Source organism: Stegostoma tigrinum, chromosome 16 (genome assembly GCF_030684315.1).
Source record: "Stegostoma tigrinum isolate sSteTig4 chromosome 16, sSteTig4.hap1, whole genome shotgun sequence".
Classification (NCBI taxonomy): Eukaryota; Metazoa; Chordata; class Chondrichthyes; order Orectolobiformes; family Stegostomatidae; genus Stegostoma; species Stegostoma tigrinum.
In genome coordinates this window covers 66,803,326-66,818,865 of record NC_081369.1, presented here as the reverse complement: position 1 = coordinate 66,818,865, position 15,540 = coordinate 66,803,326, and the positions used below count along the sequence as shown (strand labels likewise).

The following is a 15,540-nucleotide window of genomic DNA, read 5'->3' as shown; positions in this document are numbered from 1 at the left end:
TTTCCAGGGTGGAAATGCCAAATACTAGGGAGCCTAGGTTTGAAATGAGAGGGGGAATGTTTAAAAGAACTGTGGGAGGCAGGTGTTTTTTTATGCAGAGGCTGGTAGGTGCCTTGAGCACGTTCAGGGGAAGTCGTAAACGTGAGATGTTAGCCACATTTAAGAAACATTTAGACAAACATATCAACAAGCAGGAAATGGAGTGATATGGACCGTGTGCAGACAGATGGGATTAGTTTAGAATGGCGTCATGTTTAGTGCAGATTTGTTGAGTTGAATAGTTGAGTTTTGCTTTGCTGTACCGCTCTATATTCTATATTCAGTAGCACATGGCATTCAAACTGTTACCTGAACACTTCTGCCAGTCTCCCCTCTGCTTAGTAAAAAACTGATCTTTGCCAACTTACGTTTTTTATTCTTGATATATCTTTGTTTTCCCATAATTTTTTTGTTTTTATTTGTTCACGGGATGAGGGCATCACTGGGTGGGCGCCATGGTGGCTCAGTGGTTAGCACTGCAGCCTCACAGCACTAGGGACCCAGGTTCAATTCCAGCCTTCGGCGACTGTCTGTGTGGAGTTTGCACATTCTCCCTGTGTCTGCATGGGTTTTCTCCAGGTGCTCCGGTTTCTCCCAAAGCCCAAAGATGTGCAGGCTAGGTGGATTGGCCATGCTAAATTGTCCGTAGTGTTCAGGGGTGTGAGGGTTATGGGGGATGAGCCTGGGTCTGGGTGGGATGTTTCAAGGCGTGGTGTGGACTAGTTGGACCGATGGGCCTGTTTCCACACTGTAGGGAATCTAATCTAATCTAATCTATTGCCCATTCCAAATTGCACAGGGGATGTTTAAGAGTCAGCCACATTACTGTGGATCTGGAGTCATGTGTAGGCCAGACCAAGTAAGTATGGCAGTTTCCTTCCCTAAAGGAGATTCGTGAACCAGATTGGTTTTTCCAACAATCAACCAGTGCATTCACGGTCATCGTTAGATTCTTTAATTCCAGATATTTATTGAATTCGGAAATTCACCATCTGCTGTGGCAGGATTCGTGGTAGGTCCCCAAATATTATCTGAGTTTCTAGATTAAAAGTCCTGTGATAATACCACTAGGCCATCGCCTCCCCACAAAAATTGCAGTAAACATGACTGGATTATGTTGGAGTTTAGAAGAATGAGAGAAGATATGATTGACACTTATAAAATTCAATTAGGCTGGATAGTCTAGTGACGATATTTCCCCCATTTTGGAAGACTAGAATTGGAAGCCTCAGGCGCAGGATACAAGGTAGATCATTTGCAACTGAGATAAGGAAATGATTCTTCACTGAGGATGGCCACCCTGTCGAATTGACTACCACAGAAGGATGAGTAGGCATCTAAGTATATTCAAAAGAGATGTTGATAACTTTTGAAATGTTGAAGGTATCAAGATGATATGCAGAAATATAGCATTGAGATAGTCGGAGACCACTCATGGCTGACCTTCACATAATTAGGTACCAACCACGAAAATGCTCTTCCACTAATGCCACTTGCACTTGCTCAGCTTCAGTTACATAGATACATAGAACATTACAGCACAGTACAGGCCCTTCGGCCCTCGATGTTGTGCCGACCTGTCAAACCAATCTGAAGCCCGTCTAACCTACACTATTCCATGTATGTCCATATGCTCATCCAATGACGACTTAAATGTACCTAAAGTTGGCGAATCTACTACCGTTGCAGGCAAAGCGTTCCATTCCCCTACTACTCTCTGAGTAAAGAAACTACCTCTGACATCTGTCCTATATCTTTCACTCCTCAATTTAAAGCTATGCCCCCTCGTGCTCGCCGTCACCATCCTAGGAAAAAGGCTCTCCCTATCCACCCTATCTAACCCTCTGATTATTTTATATGTTTCAATTAAGTCACCTGTCAACCTTCTTCTCTCTAACGAAAACAGCCTCAAGTCCCTCAGCCTTTCCTCGTAAGACCTTCCCTCCATACCAGGCAACATCCTAGTAAATCTCCTCTGCACCCTTTCCAAAGCTTCCACATCCTTCTTATAATGCGGTGACCAGAACTGTATGCAATACTCCAAGTGCCTCCGCACCAGAGTTTTGTACAGCTGCAGCATAACCTCTTGGTTCCGGAACTTGATCCCTCTATTAATGAAAGCTAAAACTCTGTATGCCTTCTTAACAGCCCTGTCAACCTGGGTGGCAACTTTCAAGGATCTGTGTACATGGACACCGAGATCTCTCTGCTCATCTACATTACTAAGAATTTTACCATTAGCCCTGTACTTAGCCTTTTGGTTACTCCTACCAAAATGCATCACCTCACACTTGTCTACATTAAACTCCATTTGCCACCTCTCAGCCCAGCACTGCAGTTTATCTATGTCTCTCTGCAACCTACAGCATCCTTCGTCACTATCCACAACTCCACCGACCTTAGTGTGTCTGCAAATTTACTAACCCATCCTTCTACGCCCTCATCCAGGTCATTTATAAAAGTGACAAACAGCAGTGGACCCAACACCGACCCTTGCGGCACACCACTAGTAACCGGCCTCCAGGATGAACATTTCCCATCAACTACCACCCTCTGTCTTCTTTCAGCAAGCCAATTCCCGATCCAAACTGCTATATCTCCCACAATTCCATTCCTCCGCCTTTTGTACAATAGCCGACTGTGGGGAACCTTATTGAACGCCTTGCTGAAATCCATATACACCACAGCAACCGGTTTACTCTCATCTACCTGTTTGGTCACCTTCTCAAAGAAATCAATAAGGCTTGTGTGGCACGACCTACCCTTCACAAAACCGCGCTGACTATCCCTAATCAATTTTTTCTTTTCTAGATGATTATAAATCCTATCCCTTATTATCTTTTCCAACACTTTACCAACAACTGAGGTAAGGCTCACTGGTCTATAATTACCAGGGCTGTCTCTACTCCCCTTCTTGAACAGGGGAACCACATTTGCTATTCACCAGTCGTCTGGCACTATTCCTGTAAAAAATGACAAGTTAAAGATCAATGCCAAAGGCTCAGCAATCTCCTTCCTGGCTTCCCAGAGGATCCTAGGATATATCCCATCTGGCCCAGGAATCTTAACTATCTTCACCCTGTGTAGGATTTCTAATACCTCTTCCTTGTGAACCTCAATCCCACCTAGTCTGGTAGCCTGTATCTCAGTATTCTCCTCGACAACATTGCCATTTTCTAGAGTGAATACTGTTGAAAAATATTCATTTAGTGCTTCCCCTATCTCCTCTGACTCCACACACAACTTCCCACTACTATCCTTGATTGGCCCTAATCTTAACTTGCGTCATTCTTTTATTCCTTAAATACCTATAGAAAGCCTTAGGGTTTACCCTGATCCTATCCGCCATCAACTTCTCATGTCGTCTCCTGGCTCTTGTGAGCTCTCTCTTTAGGTCTTTCCTGGCTACCTCGTAGCCCTCAAGCGCCCTAACTAAGCCTTCACATCTCATCCTAACATAAGCCGCCTTCTTCCTCTTGACCAGAGATTCCACCTCCTTCGTAAACCACGGCTCCTTTGCTCTACAGCTTCCTCCCTGCCTGATAGGTGCAGACTTATCTAGGACACACAGGAGCTTTTCCTTGAATAAGCTCCACATTTCTAATGTGCCCATCCCCTGCAGTTTCCTTCCCCATCATATAGTCCCCAAATCTTGCCTAATCTCATCGTAATTGCCTTAAAATTATTAAAATTAAGTCCAGAACTTTCTCTCCTACAAATGTCCAGCCATTTTCACAGAAGTGTTATAATGCAGAAGGAGGCCATTCCACTGCATCATGTCTGCATCAGCTCTTCAAGCAAGCATTATCACCAAATAGGGATTTGGTTAGCTTAGTTGGCTGGATAGCTGGTTTGTAATGCAGAATGGTTCCAATTCCCACATCATGAGGGCTCTTCTTTTAAACTCCTCCCCTTGCCTGAGGCCTAGTGATCATCAGGTTAAACCACCAATTGTCTCTTCCTAATGAGAGAGCAGCCTTACCGTCCTCTGGAATGATGTCGACTTTACTATTACCCAGTGCCAATGTCCTACCATTTACTCATTTTCTGGCACATTACTTCTAACCAAATAGAAATGGTTGAATGTCTGAATAGAACCTAATTCCACCACACTTCAAGGCAATACATTCTGGACCCTAACAATGGCTGTCCGGGAGAAAAAGAAAATCTCGCTTCTTATTTGCTGCGTTACAAACTTTAAACCTGTGCCCTGTTGTTCTTGTAATTGAACAGAAAAAACTGTCCATGTCACCTGAGACTCTGGAGTCACCTGTAGGCCAGTCCAAGTGCGGACGGCAGATTTTGTTTCCTAAAAGATGTAAGCAAACCAGGTGTAATTTTGCAGCGTGATAGTCTCAGTGATGATGACAATGGAACTAAGGTTTAGTTTCAGATAGTTTGTTAATTGAATTTCTAAGTTCTGGTATTTCTCCTATAATGCAACAGTTGCGTTCTTGTGTGACCTCACGCGAGACAAAATTGTGCCATAGGGAAATTACTATACCTGTACAGTAGAAAGTTTGCATCATCCAAACTGCGTCTACTTTTATCAATTGCATTATAGCCAATTCACGTTAGTGAAACACGTTATACCTGTTCTACCAATTGTTGTAGCAGGATTTGAACTTGTGTCTCCAGACAAGTAGCCTGGGCCTCTGGATTCCTGAGCTGTTGAGATTAGCATCACATGTGCATCTACCCAGTGCCAACTTGCCAATGCAAATGGTGATATTAGCTGCAGGTTTTCAGTTTTCATTTGGTGCTGCAGATAACACCTGTTGGGTTTTGGTGATAATGGGAACTGCAGATGCTGGAGAATCCAAGATAACAAAGTGTGGAGCTGGATGAACACAGCAGGCCAAGCAGCATCTCAGGAGCACAAAAGCTGACGTTTCGGGCCTAGACCCTTCCTCTGAGAGCTCTGATTAAGGGTCTAGGCCTGAAACGTCAGCTTTTGTGCTCCTGAGATGCTGCTTGACCTGCTGTGTTCATCCAGCTCCACACTTTGTTATCTGTTGGGTTTTATTTTATGGCGCATTTAGTAGAAATGCAAAACGAGTATTTTCTGTGGTGAGTAGTTGATGCAGTATGCCCAAGAAAAATATTGGAAACCTGCCCATTTCTTCTGTTCTCAACTCCAAATCATATGCATAAATGATGGACGTTGGTTTGATACTGACTGCTAATTGGCATCACTGTTTCCTCATCTAAAAATATATGCAAGCAGTACTTTCTGTTAGCGAAACTCAGCAGGTCTGGCAACATCTTGTGGGAAGAAAGTAGAGTTAATATTTTGAGTCAGGTGACTGTTCATCAGAATTGGACTCAAAAATATTAACTTTTTTTTCCCCACAGGTGCTGCTAGACCTGCTGAGTTTCTGCAGTAATTTTAGTTTTTGTTCCAGATTTCCAATATCCACAGTTCTGTTTTATTTTCGTACATTTTGCTATTCAATCAACTGTTGTTAGTGTTGTTGTACTTTATTACTGCTCCTTTATCAGCAAGTGTATTTGTGCAAAATCCTATAACATTCCATAAATGTATGTGTAAAGCTTTTTTTACTGAAAACATCTGGTTCAGTTAATGAGCTCATTTGGCTGCACTGTGTGTGTGTGTGTGTGTGTGTGTGTGTGTGTGTGTGTGTGTGTGTGTGTGGGGGGGGGTGGCGGGGAGAGGTGGGGGCAAGGAATATTTGCATTTTCTGTGATCACTGGGCATCTTGAAGCATTGTAAAGACATAAATATGCTTTTGAAGTATAGACTTTGTCATAATGTAAGAATTGCGACAGCCAATCTGTTCAGCAAACTTCCACAATTACCAATGTGATTATGATCAGAATCTGTTGATGTGATGTTTTAACTGACTTGCTGGAGTTCTGTAAAGCGAAAACAGAAAATTGATTGGGGCAGTGCTTTTGATGAGGTGTACATTAAAACCGAAAGGCGTACTAATTAAATGCTGCACAATAGCCTATTGAACAGAGTCAGAACTTTTTGATCAGAGCTCCTGGAATAATTGGGACATAAGCAACATTTTGGAGAGGTAAATTGAGGGCAGAATTAGGCCATTCAGCCTTACGGGCCTGCTGTATCATTCAGTAGGACCTGATAGCTGATCTCTTTGTGTGCTGAATCCCACATCCCCATTTCTTTCCAAAAGCCTTTGATTTCTTATCTAACAGGAATTGACCTACCATGCCTTAAAAATGTCCCTACCTCCACCAGCTTCTAAGATAGAATTCCAAAATCTCTCAGTTCTCTGAAAGAGAAAATATCCTCTCAATTCTGTTGTAAAAGGGCAAACTCTAATTTTAAAATTTTAAAACCAATTTGGGAATGTATCTGCATTCTAACAGCTCCTTAAAGTACAAGCTGAAAAAGTAGTCTGAAGAGTAGTTCTATCTGAGCTTGTTTCACCTGGACTCCCTTGCAGGATTTGTTGTCTGTTTGCATGTAAATTTCTGGATCACAGATTAAATTTCAGCACAGAGATCTGAATGAATATGTGCAAAAGCCATTGAAGACGACAGTAAATTGAAAGTGCAGTTGATAAAACAAACAGTATCACAATCTTTCTTGATAGTAGTTTAGACTATAAGCAAGGCCATGGAGTTATACTTGTAGAAGGCACAAATTTGATCTCTCCTCCTGTTGAGATGCAGAGATCTTGGGAATGCTCCAAAGATGCATGAACATGGTTCCAGAGATAAGGAACTTAACGTAGGAAGATAGACTGGAAAAGCTGGGACAGTTGTCCATGGAGAGGAGAAGGTTAAATGGAGATTTGATAGAGATATTCACATATCCGGAACCCGGGCGGAATAAATGGGGAAACTGTCCTCACAGTGAAGGGTTGAGAACAAGAGAGGAAGCTTTAACGTAATTGTCAAAAGAAGCAATGCAGGTTTGAGGAGATACGGTACGTAGTTCAGATCTGGAACGCACTGTCTGAGAGCGTGGTGAAGAAAAATGCATTTGAGGCTTTCAAGAGAGTATGGAATTGTTATCTAAAAGGAAGAATGTTCAGGGTTATGGACTGGAAGCAGAGGATTAACATTGGGTGAATTGCTCCTTTAGGAAGTTGGTGCAGACTGCCATGGCAGATGGTGGAATATGAATTCAATAAATATCTGCAACTAAGAGTCTAATGATGACCATGGATCCACTGTCACTTGTTGGAAAAACGCATCTAGTTCACTAATGTCCTTTAGGGACAGAAACTGCCATCCTTACCTGGTCTGGCTGACATGTGATCCCAGACTCTCAGTAACGTGGTTGATTCGTAACTGCCCCCGAGGGCAATTGGGATGGGCAATAAACACTGCCTAGCCAGCGACGCCCTCTTCCCGTGAATGAATGCTAAAGACATAATGGACTGAATGGCCTCCTTCTATGGTGTACTGATTCTGTGATTTGAGGAATTAAAGATCTGTGAGGAAATTGGAGATAGCTGCCCTACTTTTCAAGATAGTGCCATGGTATTGCTTACATCTTCCCCTTGATATTTCTAACTGCTTTTAACTGCACGGAATCCTACTAATTTACAAATTCCTGGCTCCTTTCCTATTAGTCGGATACAGTTGAAATCATTGAACCAGTATTGTGCCCAAGCCACTGAAATTGCTTTTATAACTAAACTCAAGCTGGTTACTAACAAAAACAAAGTTTCTGGAAAAGCTCAGCAGGTCTGGCAGCATCTGTGGAGGAGAAAAAAAGAGTGAACGTTTCGGGTCCGGTGACCCTTCCTCACAACCTTAGCTCTGAGGAAGGGTCACCGGACCCGAAACGTTAACTCTGTTTTCTCCTCCACAGATGCTGCCAGACCTGCTGAGCTTTTCCAGCAACTTTGTTTTTGTTCCTGATTTACAGCATCCGCACTTCTTTTGGTTCTTAAGTTGGTTACTCCCATTAATTGTTTGTCTTGCTCAAATTTCACCATTTGTACCCAAAATTAAAAATTAATTCTTATTCATGTGATTGTATAATACTTATTTCTATATTATAGTATTTAGATAAATATTCTATTTACCAACTACAGAAAATTGTACACAGTTGGAGGCAATTTGAGGAAATAAAATGTTTGTGTTATATCTGTGTTACCAAACATTAATATTGAGATGCTAAAGGTTACCATGAAAGTCCCTTTTACTCAAGCCTCCCTTTGCCTGAGGCATGGTGACCCTCACGTTAAACTCACCACCAGTTGTCTCTGTACAGTGAGGGAGCAGCCCTTTTGGACTTTGGCATTCATTATGGCTGACTTGTTTTCTTTGTTACTTTTTTGTATGGTGACCTTTTCTTTGACCTCCTGTTGCTAGGATGACGATCTTGAGGAAGGTGAAGTGAAAGATCCCAATGAAAGAAAAGTCCGGCCAAAGCCTATCTGCAGATTCTACATAAAAGGTAATTTCCAATTTGGGATTGTATCTGCATTCTAATAGCTCCTTATTTGATGAAAAAGGAGCCTGAAGAGTAGTTCTTTCTGAGCTTCTTTCACCTGGATTCTCTTACAGGATTTGTTGTCTGTTTACATGTAAATTTCTTTGCAATTCAATTTTTAAACTGGAAATTGAGATGACGCACAATAAACAAAGTCAGTTTAAATTAACTATTTAAACAAGCGCATTTGTTCCTGGTAAAGGATTAATGATGTATTTTGTATCAGAATTTGTAATTTTTTTTAATGCAGCCGCCCCATTCCAATCAGATTATAGTTTTCTAATCTGTAATTTTTAAAATTTTTTTTGAAGAACCCAGAGATTTTGTATAAAAGGAGATATAGCACTGCTGTACTTTTTATAAACTCAACTAGACTTTATTTGTCATAATGAAAGTGCTGTATCTGTGGAGAAAGGGTGAAAAAAATACTTTCAGGTACAGTGCATCGTCGGAACTATTCTAACAGCAATGTGCCTGAAACATCACGCCTTCATTCTCACCACAAGTGCTACCAGACCTGACGAACATTTCCAGCACTTTCTATTTTTACTTCAGATCTTGGTAATGTCTGCAACAATATACAATTATGTAGAGCACATTTTTCATGTTGCTTTTCTTTCTTTGCTGTATGAGATCAAGTAATGACTAATGTAGACCACCCACCCTAATCCCAAACGGCTTTGTGGTGAGTTTTTTTTAGTTCCGTATTCCCTTCAACCCCCAATGAGAACTCCACTAATGTGTTCAATTTAAATATGTATAACTTCTGTTAGAGCTATTCAACCCTGAATGTCGTCTTCAGCTCACGTAGTTTAATCCAAACCTAATCGCATGCCTCCGTACCTTTGAATCTTTACCTGGAAATATTTATCCAACTTTTCCTTTTAAAATTGCAGTGACCTTTGCTTCAATCACTTACTGCATTAATACTTTCCAATTGCTTTAACACTTAACTCACTGAACATCACTTTGCTTTTGTATACTTCTGTGACATCACAAGCTTTACTAAATTGTTTTAACTTTTCTGCCTTATGACTCACTTATTGCTGAGCAGAATTGAGGGGAATTGGATGAGCATGTGATTGTAGAATATAAAATAATTAATTGACTTAAGCCATTTGGTCCCTCGAGTCAGCTTCACCATTCACTATAATCAAGCCTTATCCACTATATTAATTCCATATTCTCATTGTACCCCTGTATTCCTTTGTTGCCCCCATGACACTAGGTGAACAAACTTAGTCATGTCTCAATCCTAATGACTAAAGACGATCCTGAAGGGTCGCTAATCCTATTTTTCTCACGGTATAGGGCAATAATGCTTTACGTCTGCATGGAAACGTGTTTCTAAAAATTCAGAAGGATTTCAGTAGCTTGTCTGTCACACACAAAACAGGTCTTGTCCAGTTTTTCAAATGTGACAGCACCGCGATTTTATTAGATAATATTAATTCAGCTGATGACAGAGTAACTGCTCTCATAAGGAAAATCCAGGAGACTAGCACTAAGTCTTGATGCTCATTTAGAGTACTGGTGTAGACATGACAGGCTGAATGGCATAACACAAACCATGGTGAAGACCGATGAGTTGGAGGCCAGCACTCCAAGTGTACACCTTCAGGCAAGCAATAGTCGCTGTCTGATTTGGGAGTGCCAACATTGAATTGAAAAGATATGGGTTTGATGGACACAAATGTTCATTTGAAATGTAGATGAGTGGAATAAGAGCTGGATTTATTATCTTAAATTGTGAACATCACAATCTTCAACTGAAATTGAAACACACTTTGAGGCTGTACATACAGTGTGGTAAATATGCTGTTCTTCTAATAATTCAATTAATCGCTCAGATTTATCAAATAAGGTTTTAATTTTAATATCTCATCTGAAAATAGGTACTGAAGGTTTTAGTTTTGAAAGTATAGTAAGCGAAGTTGGAATGTAGAGGGAGAATTCTAGAACTAAGGGATATGATGTCTTTGAGGCTGTGCCACACAGAGTGGAGCAATGAAAAGAGAACATATGGTAAGGATATGATGATAAGAGAGTTGCAGCTGGGAAATGGGACTGGAGGACGTTGCTGAGGTGAAGAAAATAGGACTTTGCATTGAATTGCACCTCCAGATACTCAATGCCCAAATTTCTTCACTGTGTGTGAATTCACTTTTCATACATCATTTGGCTGCAGTGTTTTGTTATGTGTCTGGTTCCCACAAACTGTAAATTAATGATTGATTTGCTGAATTATTATTTGCAGAATGGTGTTGGTGAGAACACTGGGAGAGCTGTTGGCATTCATTCAAGTGTGCTTTTTTTATATTTGCCCAACAGCGCCTCAATGCCTATTAAAAATGATAAACCCTCATCCAGCACTTGTTCAGTGACACGCAGCATTGTCAATTTAGATAATGTGTTTACATCCTGGTAAAGTGCTTGGTGGTTCTTTACTGAGCTGAGAATGCTGCTCTCCCAAGCCAACATGTACAGCATCAAGGCACTTCAGACAAAGTCAGCTTTGCTGGGCAGGGCATGTTGGTGCTAATTCAACTAAGCCCTTAGAACCTACACAGATTGACAGATTAATAAATCAGTTATTCTTTACTGTTAGTTTGTGTTGAAACATAATTAAACATTTTGGTTTTTCTGTTCTCTGTTTTTAAATCTCTTGTTTTGCAGGTAACTGCACGTGGGGAAATAATTGTCGATTTATTCATCCAGGAATAAATGACAAAGGAAATTATTCACTGATAGCCAAACCAGATCCTTTTTCACCAAATGGAGGACATCACCTGGGACCCCATCCATTAATGCAGGCCAACCCTTGGGTAAGTGAGCACATGTTGTTAGAACACAAGCATTGGCCATTTGGCTGAACAGAAGTGTGGTGGTAATTTCCTGAACCATCTTATCTGTCTCACTCCTGCTATCCTTTAATGTTCCTCCTTTTCAGCTATTTATTGAAATTCCTTTTTAAAATGTATTTATGGATTCCTATTTAACTGTTTATAACATCTGTGTCAGCTGTCTAAAGATTTCTTTCCTTCAATTCATTTTATATTATTTGTGCCATTTGTTCTATCTGGAATAATGCTGTTCAAGGTGATCACCTGTGGGTTGGCAGTTTGCCACTAAGTTTCACTCCTTTAACTTCCCCCCTCTGGACTCCGTTTCTGTACTTTCTACAGTCCTGATTGTGTCTATGTTTGAGCTCCATCTACGAATTGAAGTCAGTTTTAAGAAATCATAGTTTCACTTTTCTTGTTCTTTTTACGTTAACGGAATAAGGGTATTGCTGGGTAGGCAGCGTTTATTGCCCATCCCTGATTGCCCAGAGGGCAGTTCAGAGCCACCCACATTGTTGTGGGTCTGGAGTCACATAAGGCCAGACCAGGTAAGGATGGCAGTTCCCTTCCCTAAAGGACATGAGTGAACCAGGTAGGTTTTTACGACAATCGACAGTGCATTCATGGTCATCATTAGATTCTTAATTCCAGATATTTTATTGAATTCAAATTCTATTATCTGCCGTGGCAGGATTTGAATCTATGTCCCCAAAATGTTATCTGGGTCTCTGGATTGACACTCCAGTGATAATATCACTAAGTCATTGCCTCCTTAGCCTTCAACTAAAATATTTTAGTGGTGCAGTAATTATTATTTCCCTGCTCTTTTAAATTGTTTTTTGTCAAGCATCGAATCCTGTTCTGTTGCTGAAGATTGTCCTTTTATGTGCAGGCACCCTGAATTTGTCGGAGAGAAATCCTCTTACCTTTGCTCCTCACTCTCTACATTGTCTTGAATCTCCATTTTGGCAACTTTTGCCCCTTTCCACTGAATTGAGCACCATTCTGCAAACCCTGTACAAATGGTTCCCATCATAGGAACTTTTCCACCAGATATTCATGACCATCCTGCCAAATTCATTGCTTCTCATGGCCAGTCCACACACATGGTGGTTCTCACTGACCAGCCATCTACAGCTCTTTTCTCTTATCCATCATCATTCATGTTCATTCACTACCTTCTACCAAAATACTTTTGTTCCCAAAGCTTCAAATCTATTATCTTCAGTCATTCTCCATTACAGTATGCAATCCTCCATTCCTTTTCAAACAACACATTCTATTTAACTGTGCACTCTTGTGGTCGATGAGGTTGAAAATACAGCTGGTCCAACCATAATCTACACTGAGATAGCACTCCCTGTTCAACAATATAATTAACATTTTGAATGGGCAATTAAATATTTCTGAGCAATATTGCCTTGTGTTGTTGTCTAACACTACTCCTGTGAAAATCCCTTAGTGGAAGACTCTGAAGGAAATCTTACCAAGTAGCAATATCATGGAAGACTAGTAACCCGCATAATAAAAGCTGCAAGCCAATTGCTGTGTTAGCACTTCCTTTCATACAGACACATCTGATACAGATCTGACCATAAGAAACTCCAGAAAGATATGTGCACAGCCCATAATGGAAACCAATCTCCCATCCATAGACTCCATTTATAATTCTCATTGCCGTGGAAACACTGCCAACACCATAAAAGACCCATTCCATCCTGGTAATACACTTTTCCAATTTCTTCCTTCAGGCAGAAGTTACAGAAGCTTGAACATGTGCACCAACAGGTTCAAGAACAGCTTCTTCTCTGCTAACACTAGACTGCTAAATGGAGCGTCAAATGATGTTGATCTTACTTTTGTGCACCTCCTGTGCAGCCTGAATGCCTCACTTTGTTTAAGCACTCTATGATCTGTGTCCTTGTTTGCTATGATTTGCCTGCCCTGCTCACAAAATAAAGCTGGTTACTGTATTTAGGTACATGTGATATAATAAATCAAGTCAAATTTTAATTAAACAGAAATGGAAATTGCTTGAAGCCAGGCTGGCAGATATCTGAGATTACACAATGCTCCAGGATATCTGACCTGCAGTGTTAATTAGTATACTAATTTGATAGTTCTATTTGTTGGCATTAACTAATGATGTATTTTTCTCCCTATAAGTGGGAACATACTGAAACTGGTTTGGGGGTACATTTTGTCATGTGTGTTTCTGTAAATGAATGCTTATTATACAATGATTGTGCTCCTTTTCTGTGCTTCACTGCTTATCTAAAATAGAACATGCAGGCCTGGCTGCTCTACCATTTGTGTGATCAATCTGATTTGCTAATTTTATGATGTGTTTTGAGGTTGGATTGAAGGTTTTAAGGAGATTTTAATGGACAGTGTTGCTTGCTCAGTTGATGAGCTCTAAATTTGTCCTTATATCAACGTCTCTACATAAAAACAAACTGGTGAGAACTCGGACAAACTCGTAGTGGTGGGTCTGGGTGGGACACTCTTCAGAGGCTTGATATGGACTTGATGGGCCGAATGGCCTGCTTTTTCACACTGTAGGGATTCTGCGGTTTCTCATAATGTACATCTCTGCAGCCGTAGGTTGCAGAGACAATAGGCTGTTCTCTGGGTCTGAGCATTTGATCAGACTGTAACCTGAAGAAAACTTACTTTCAGAGAATAGATAACGAGTTAAGCAATCAAAGCATGGCTGTTAATCTAGTAAACCCTGTCTAATCACCAAGCCAGAAATTAAGCAGAACTTTAAAACTAAATATTGAAGACTCTGTTTTTAATGATCTGATTTTCTGTTTTCTTTTCAGGAAACGCATGTTTTGGTGAGTATTGATTTAAGCTAAGCTTGTAAATCTCACCTAGAGGCTTTATAGTCTAGTCATACATCTGTAAAATTTGAATACCATTAGAAGCTTCCTAAACTCAAAGTTCTTGTTGGGGGAGGACTTTTTGAGAGAGAACCAAGAGGAAGAAAAATCAAGCAATCTTTGTGAAGTTTGATTGGAGTCTTCATGTGGATTGCTCCAGCACAGTGCAAAAACATGAACCATTAGTTCTCATTGAAAATTCAAATGAACTGAGAGAAAGTGATCTCTTAAACATCCCAGAATCCTGAATGATAAATTTCAGATTTAACTCATTTGGCCACATTCCTATCTCGTGTCCATTTGTGGTGCGAATGTGTTTTGTTTCGTATACATTACTAAATTTCCAATAAGTGATCAAAGAAATAGAAAAGACATCCCTCTGAGGAATTGTGAGTTTGTGTATAAATCTGCAAAGTGTATGTATTTTCTGTATTCATCTGAGGTAAAAAAACAGTGGAATACAGTTGAGAGAGACTTTCTCTGGGAGCCTCCAATTTTAACTCTTGGTCAAACGTGAGATATCGTATTTAATTACCTCCTCCTTTCTACATCCGATTGATGAATCATTACTACCATATGTTGATCACTAGTGTGAAGGAGTGCTGAGGATGGCAAGGGCACAGAAAGTACTCTGGTGAACTTGGTGGACTGCCCTTGACGTCGTGAGTTGAAGGGTCCGTTCCTGTGCTGTACAGTTCTATGTTCCATATCCTCAATACCAGCTGCTAGACTGTGACTACTGCCATGTCCTTTAGACTTGGTAGTTCAGACAGGGGCAGTCTACCAAGATCCCCAGAATACATCCTATGCCCTTGCCATTAACCCATCTCGGCATCTCATAATTTTATAGACTTACTTCAAGTCTTCCCTCAGCCTCTGCTGCTCCAGAGAAAGCAACCCCAAGTTCTTCTCTCTTTGTAGCTTATGTCCTCAAATCAAGGCAGCATCCTTATAAATGTCTTCTGCACCCTCTGCAAAGCTTCCGCATTCTTCCTATAACGTGGCGATCAGAAATGTACGCAGTACTGTAAATGTGGCCTAACCAAAGACTTAGAAAGCTGGTTACTCTCAGGGAGTTATGGACTTGAACCTCAAGATCCTTCTGCACATCAATGTTGTTCAGGGTCCTACCATTAACTGTATGTTTTTCCTTAACGTTTGATCACCCAAAGTGCAGCACCTCTCAATTACTTGGATTAAACTCCTACTATCTGACATTTTTCCGCCCATATCTGCAACTGATCTATATTCAACATACCCTTTGACAACCTTCTACATTATCCACAACTCCATCGATCTTTGTATTGTCTGCAAACTTACTAACCCACCCATC

The 15,540-nt window shown here is 40.7% G+C and overlaps 1 protein-coding gene across 3 annotated transcripts in view; it reads left to right on the top strand.

Annotated features, from left to right (window-relative positions):
- Positions 1-15,540, top strand: part of zc3h18 (zinc finger CCCH-type containing 18) — a 207,023-nt gene that overhangs the window by 27,130 nt on the left and 164,353 nt on the right. For all 3 annotated transcript variants that reach the window (XM_048546317.2, XM_048546318.2, XM_048546316.2), the window contains 3 exons: positions 8,359-8,443; positions 11,156-11,304; positions 14,148-14,162. In XM_048546317.2, coding sequence (XP_048402274.1) covers positions 8,359-8,443; positions 11,156-11,304; positions 14,148-14,162 — 249 coding nt within the window. The remainder of the gene's footprint in view (positions 1-8,358; positions 8,444-11,155; positions 11,305-14,147; positions 14,163-15,540) is intronic.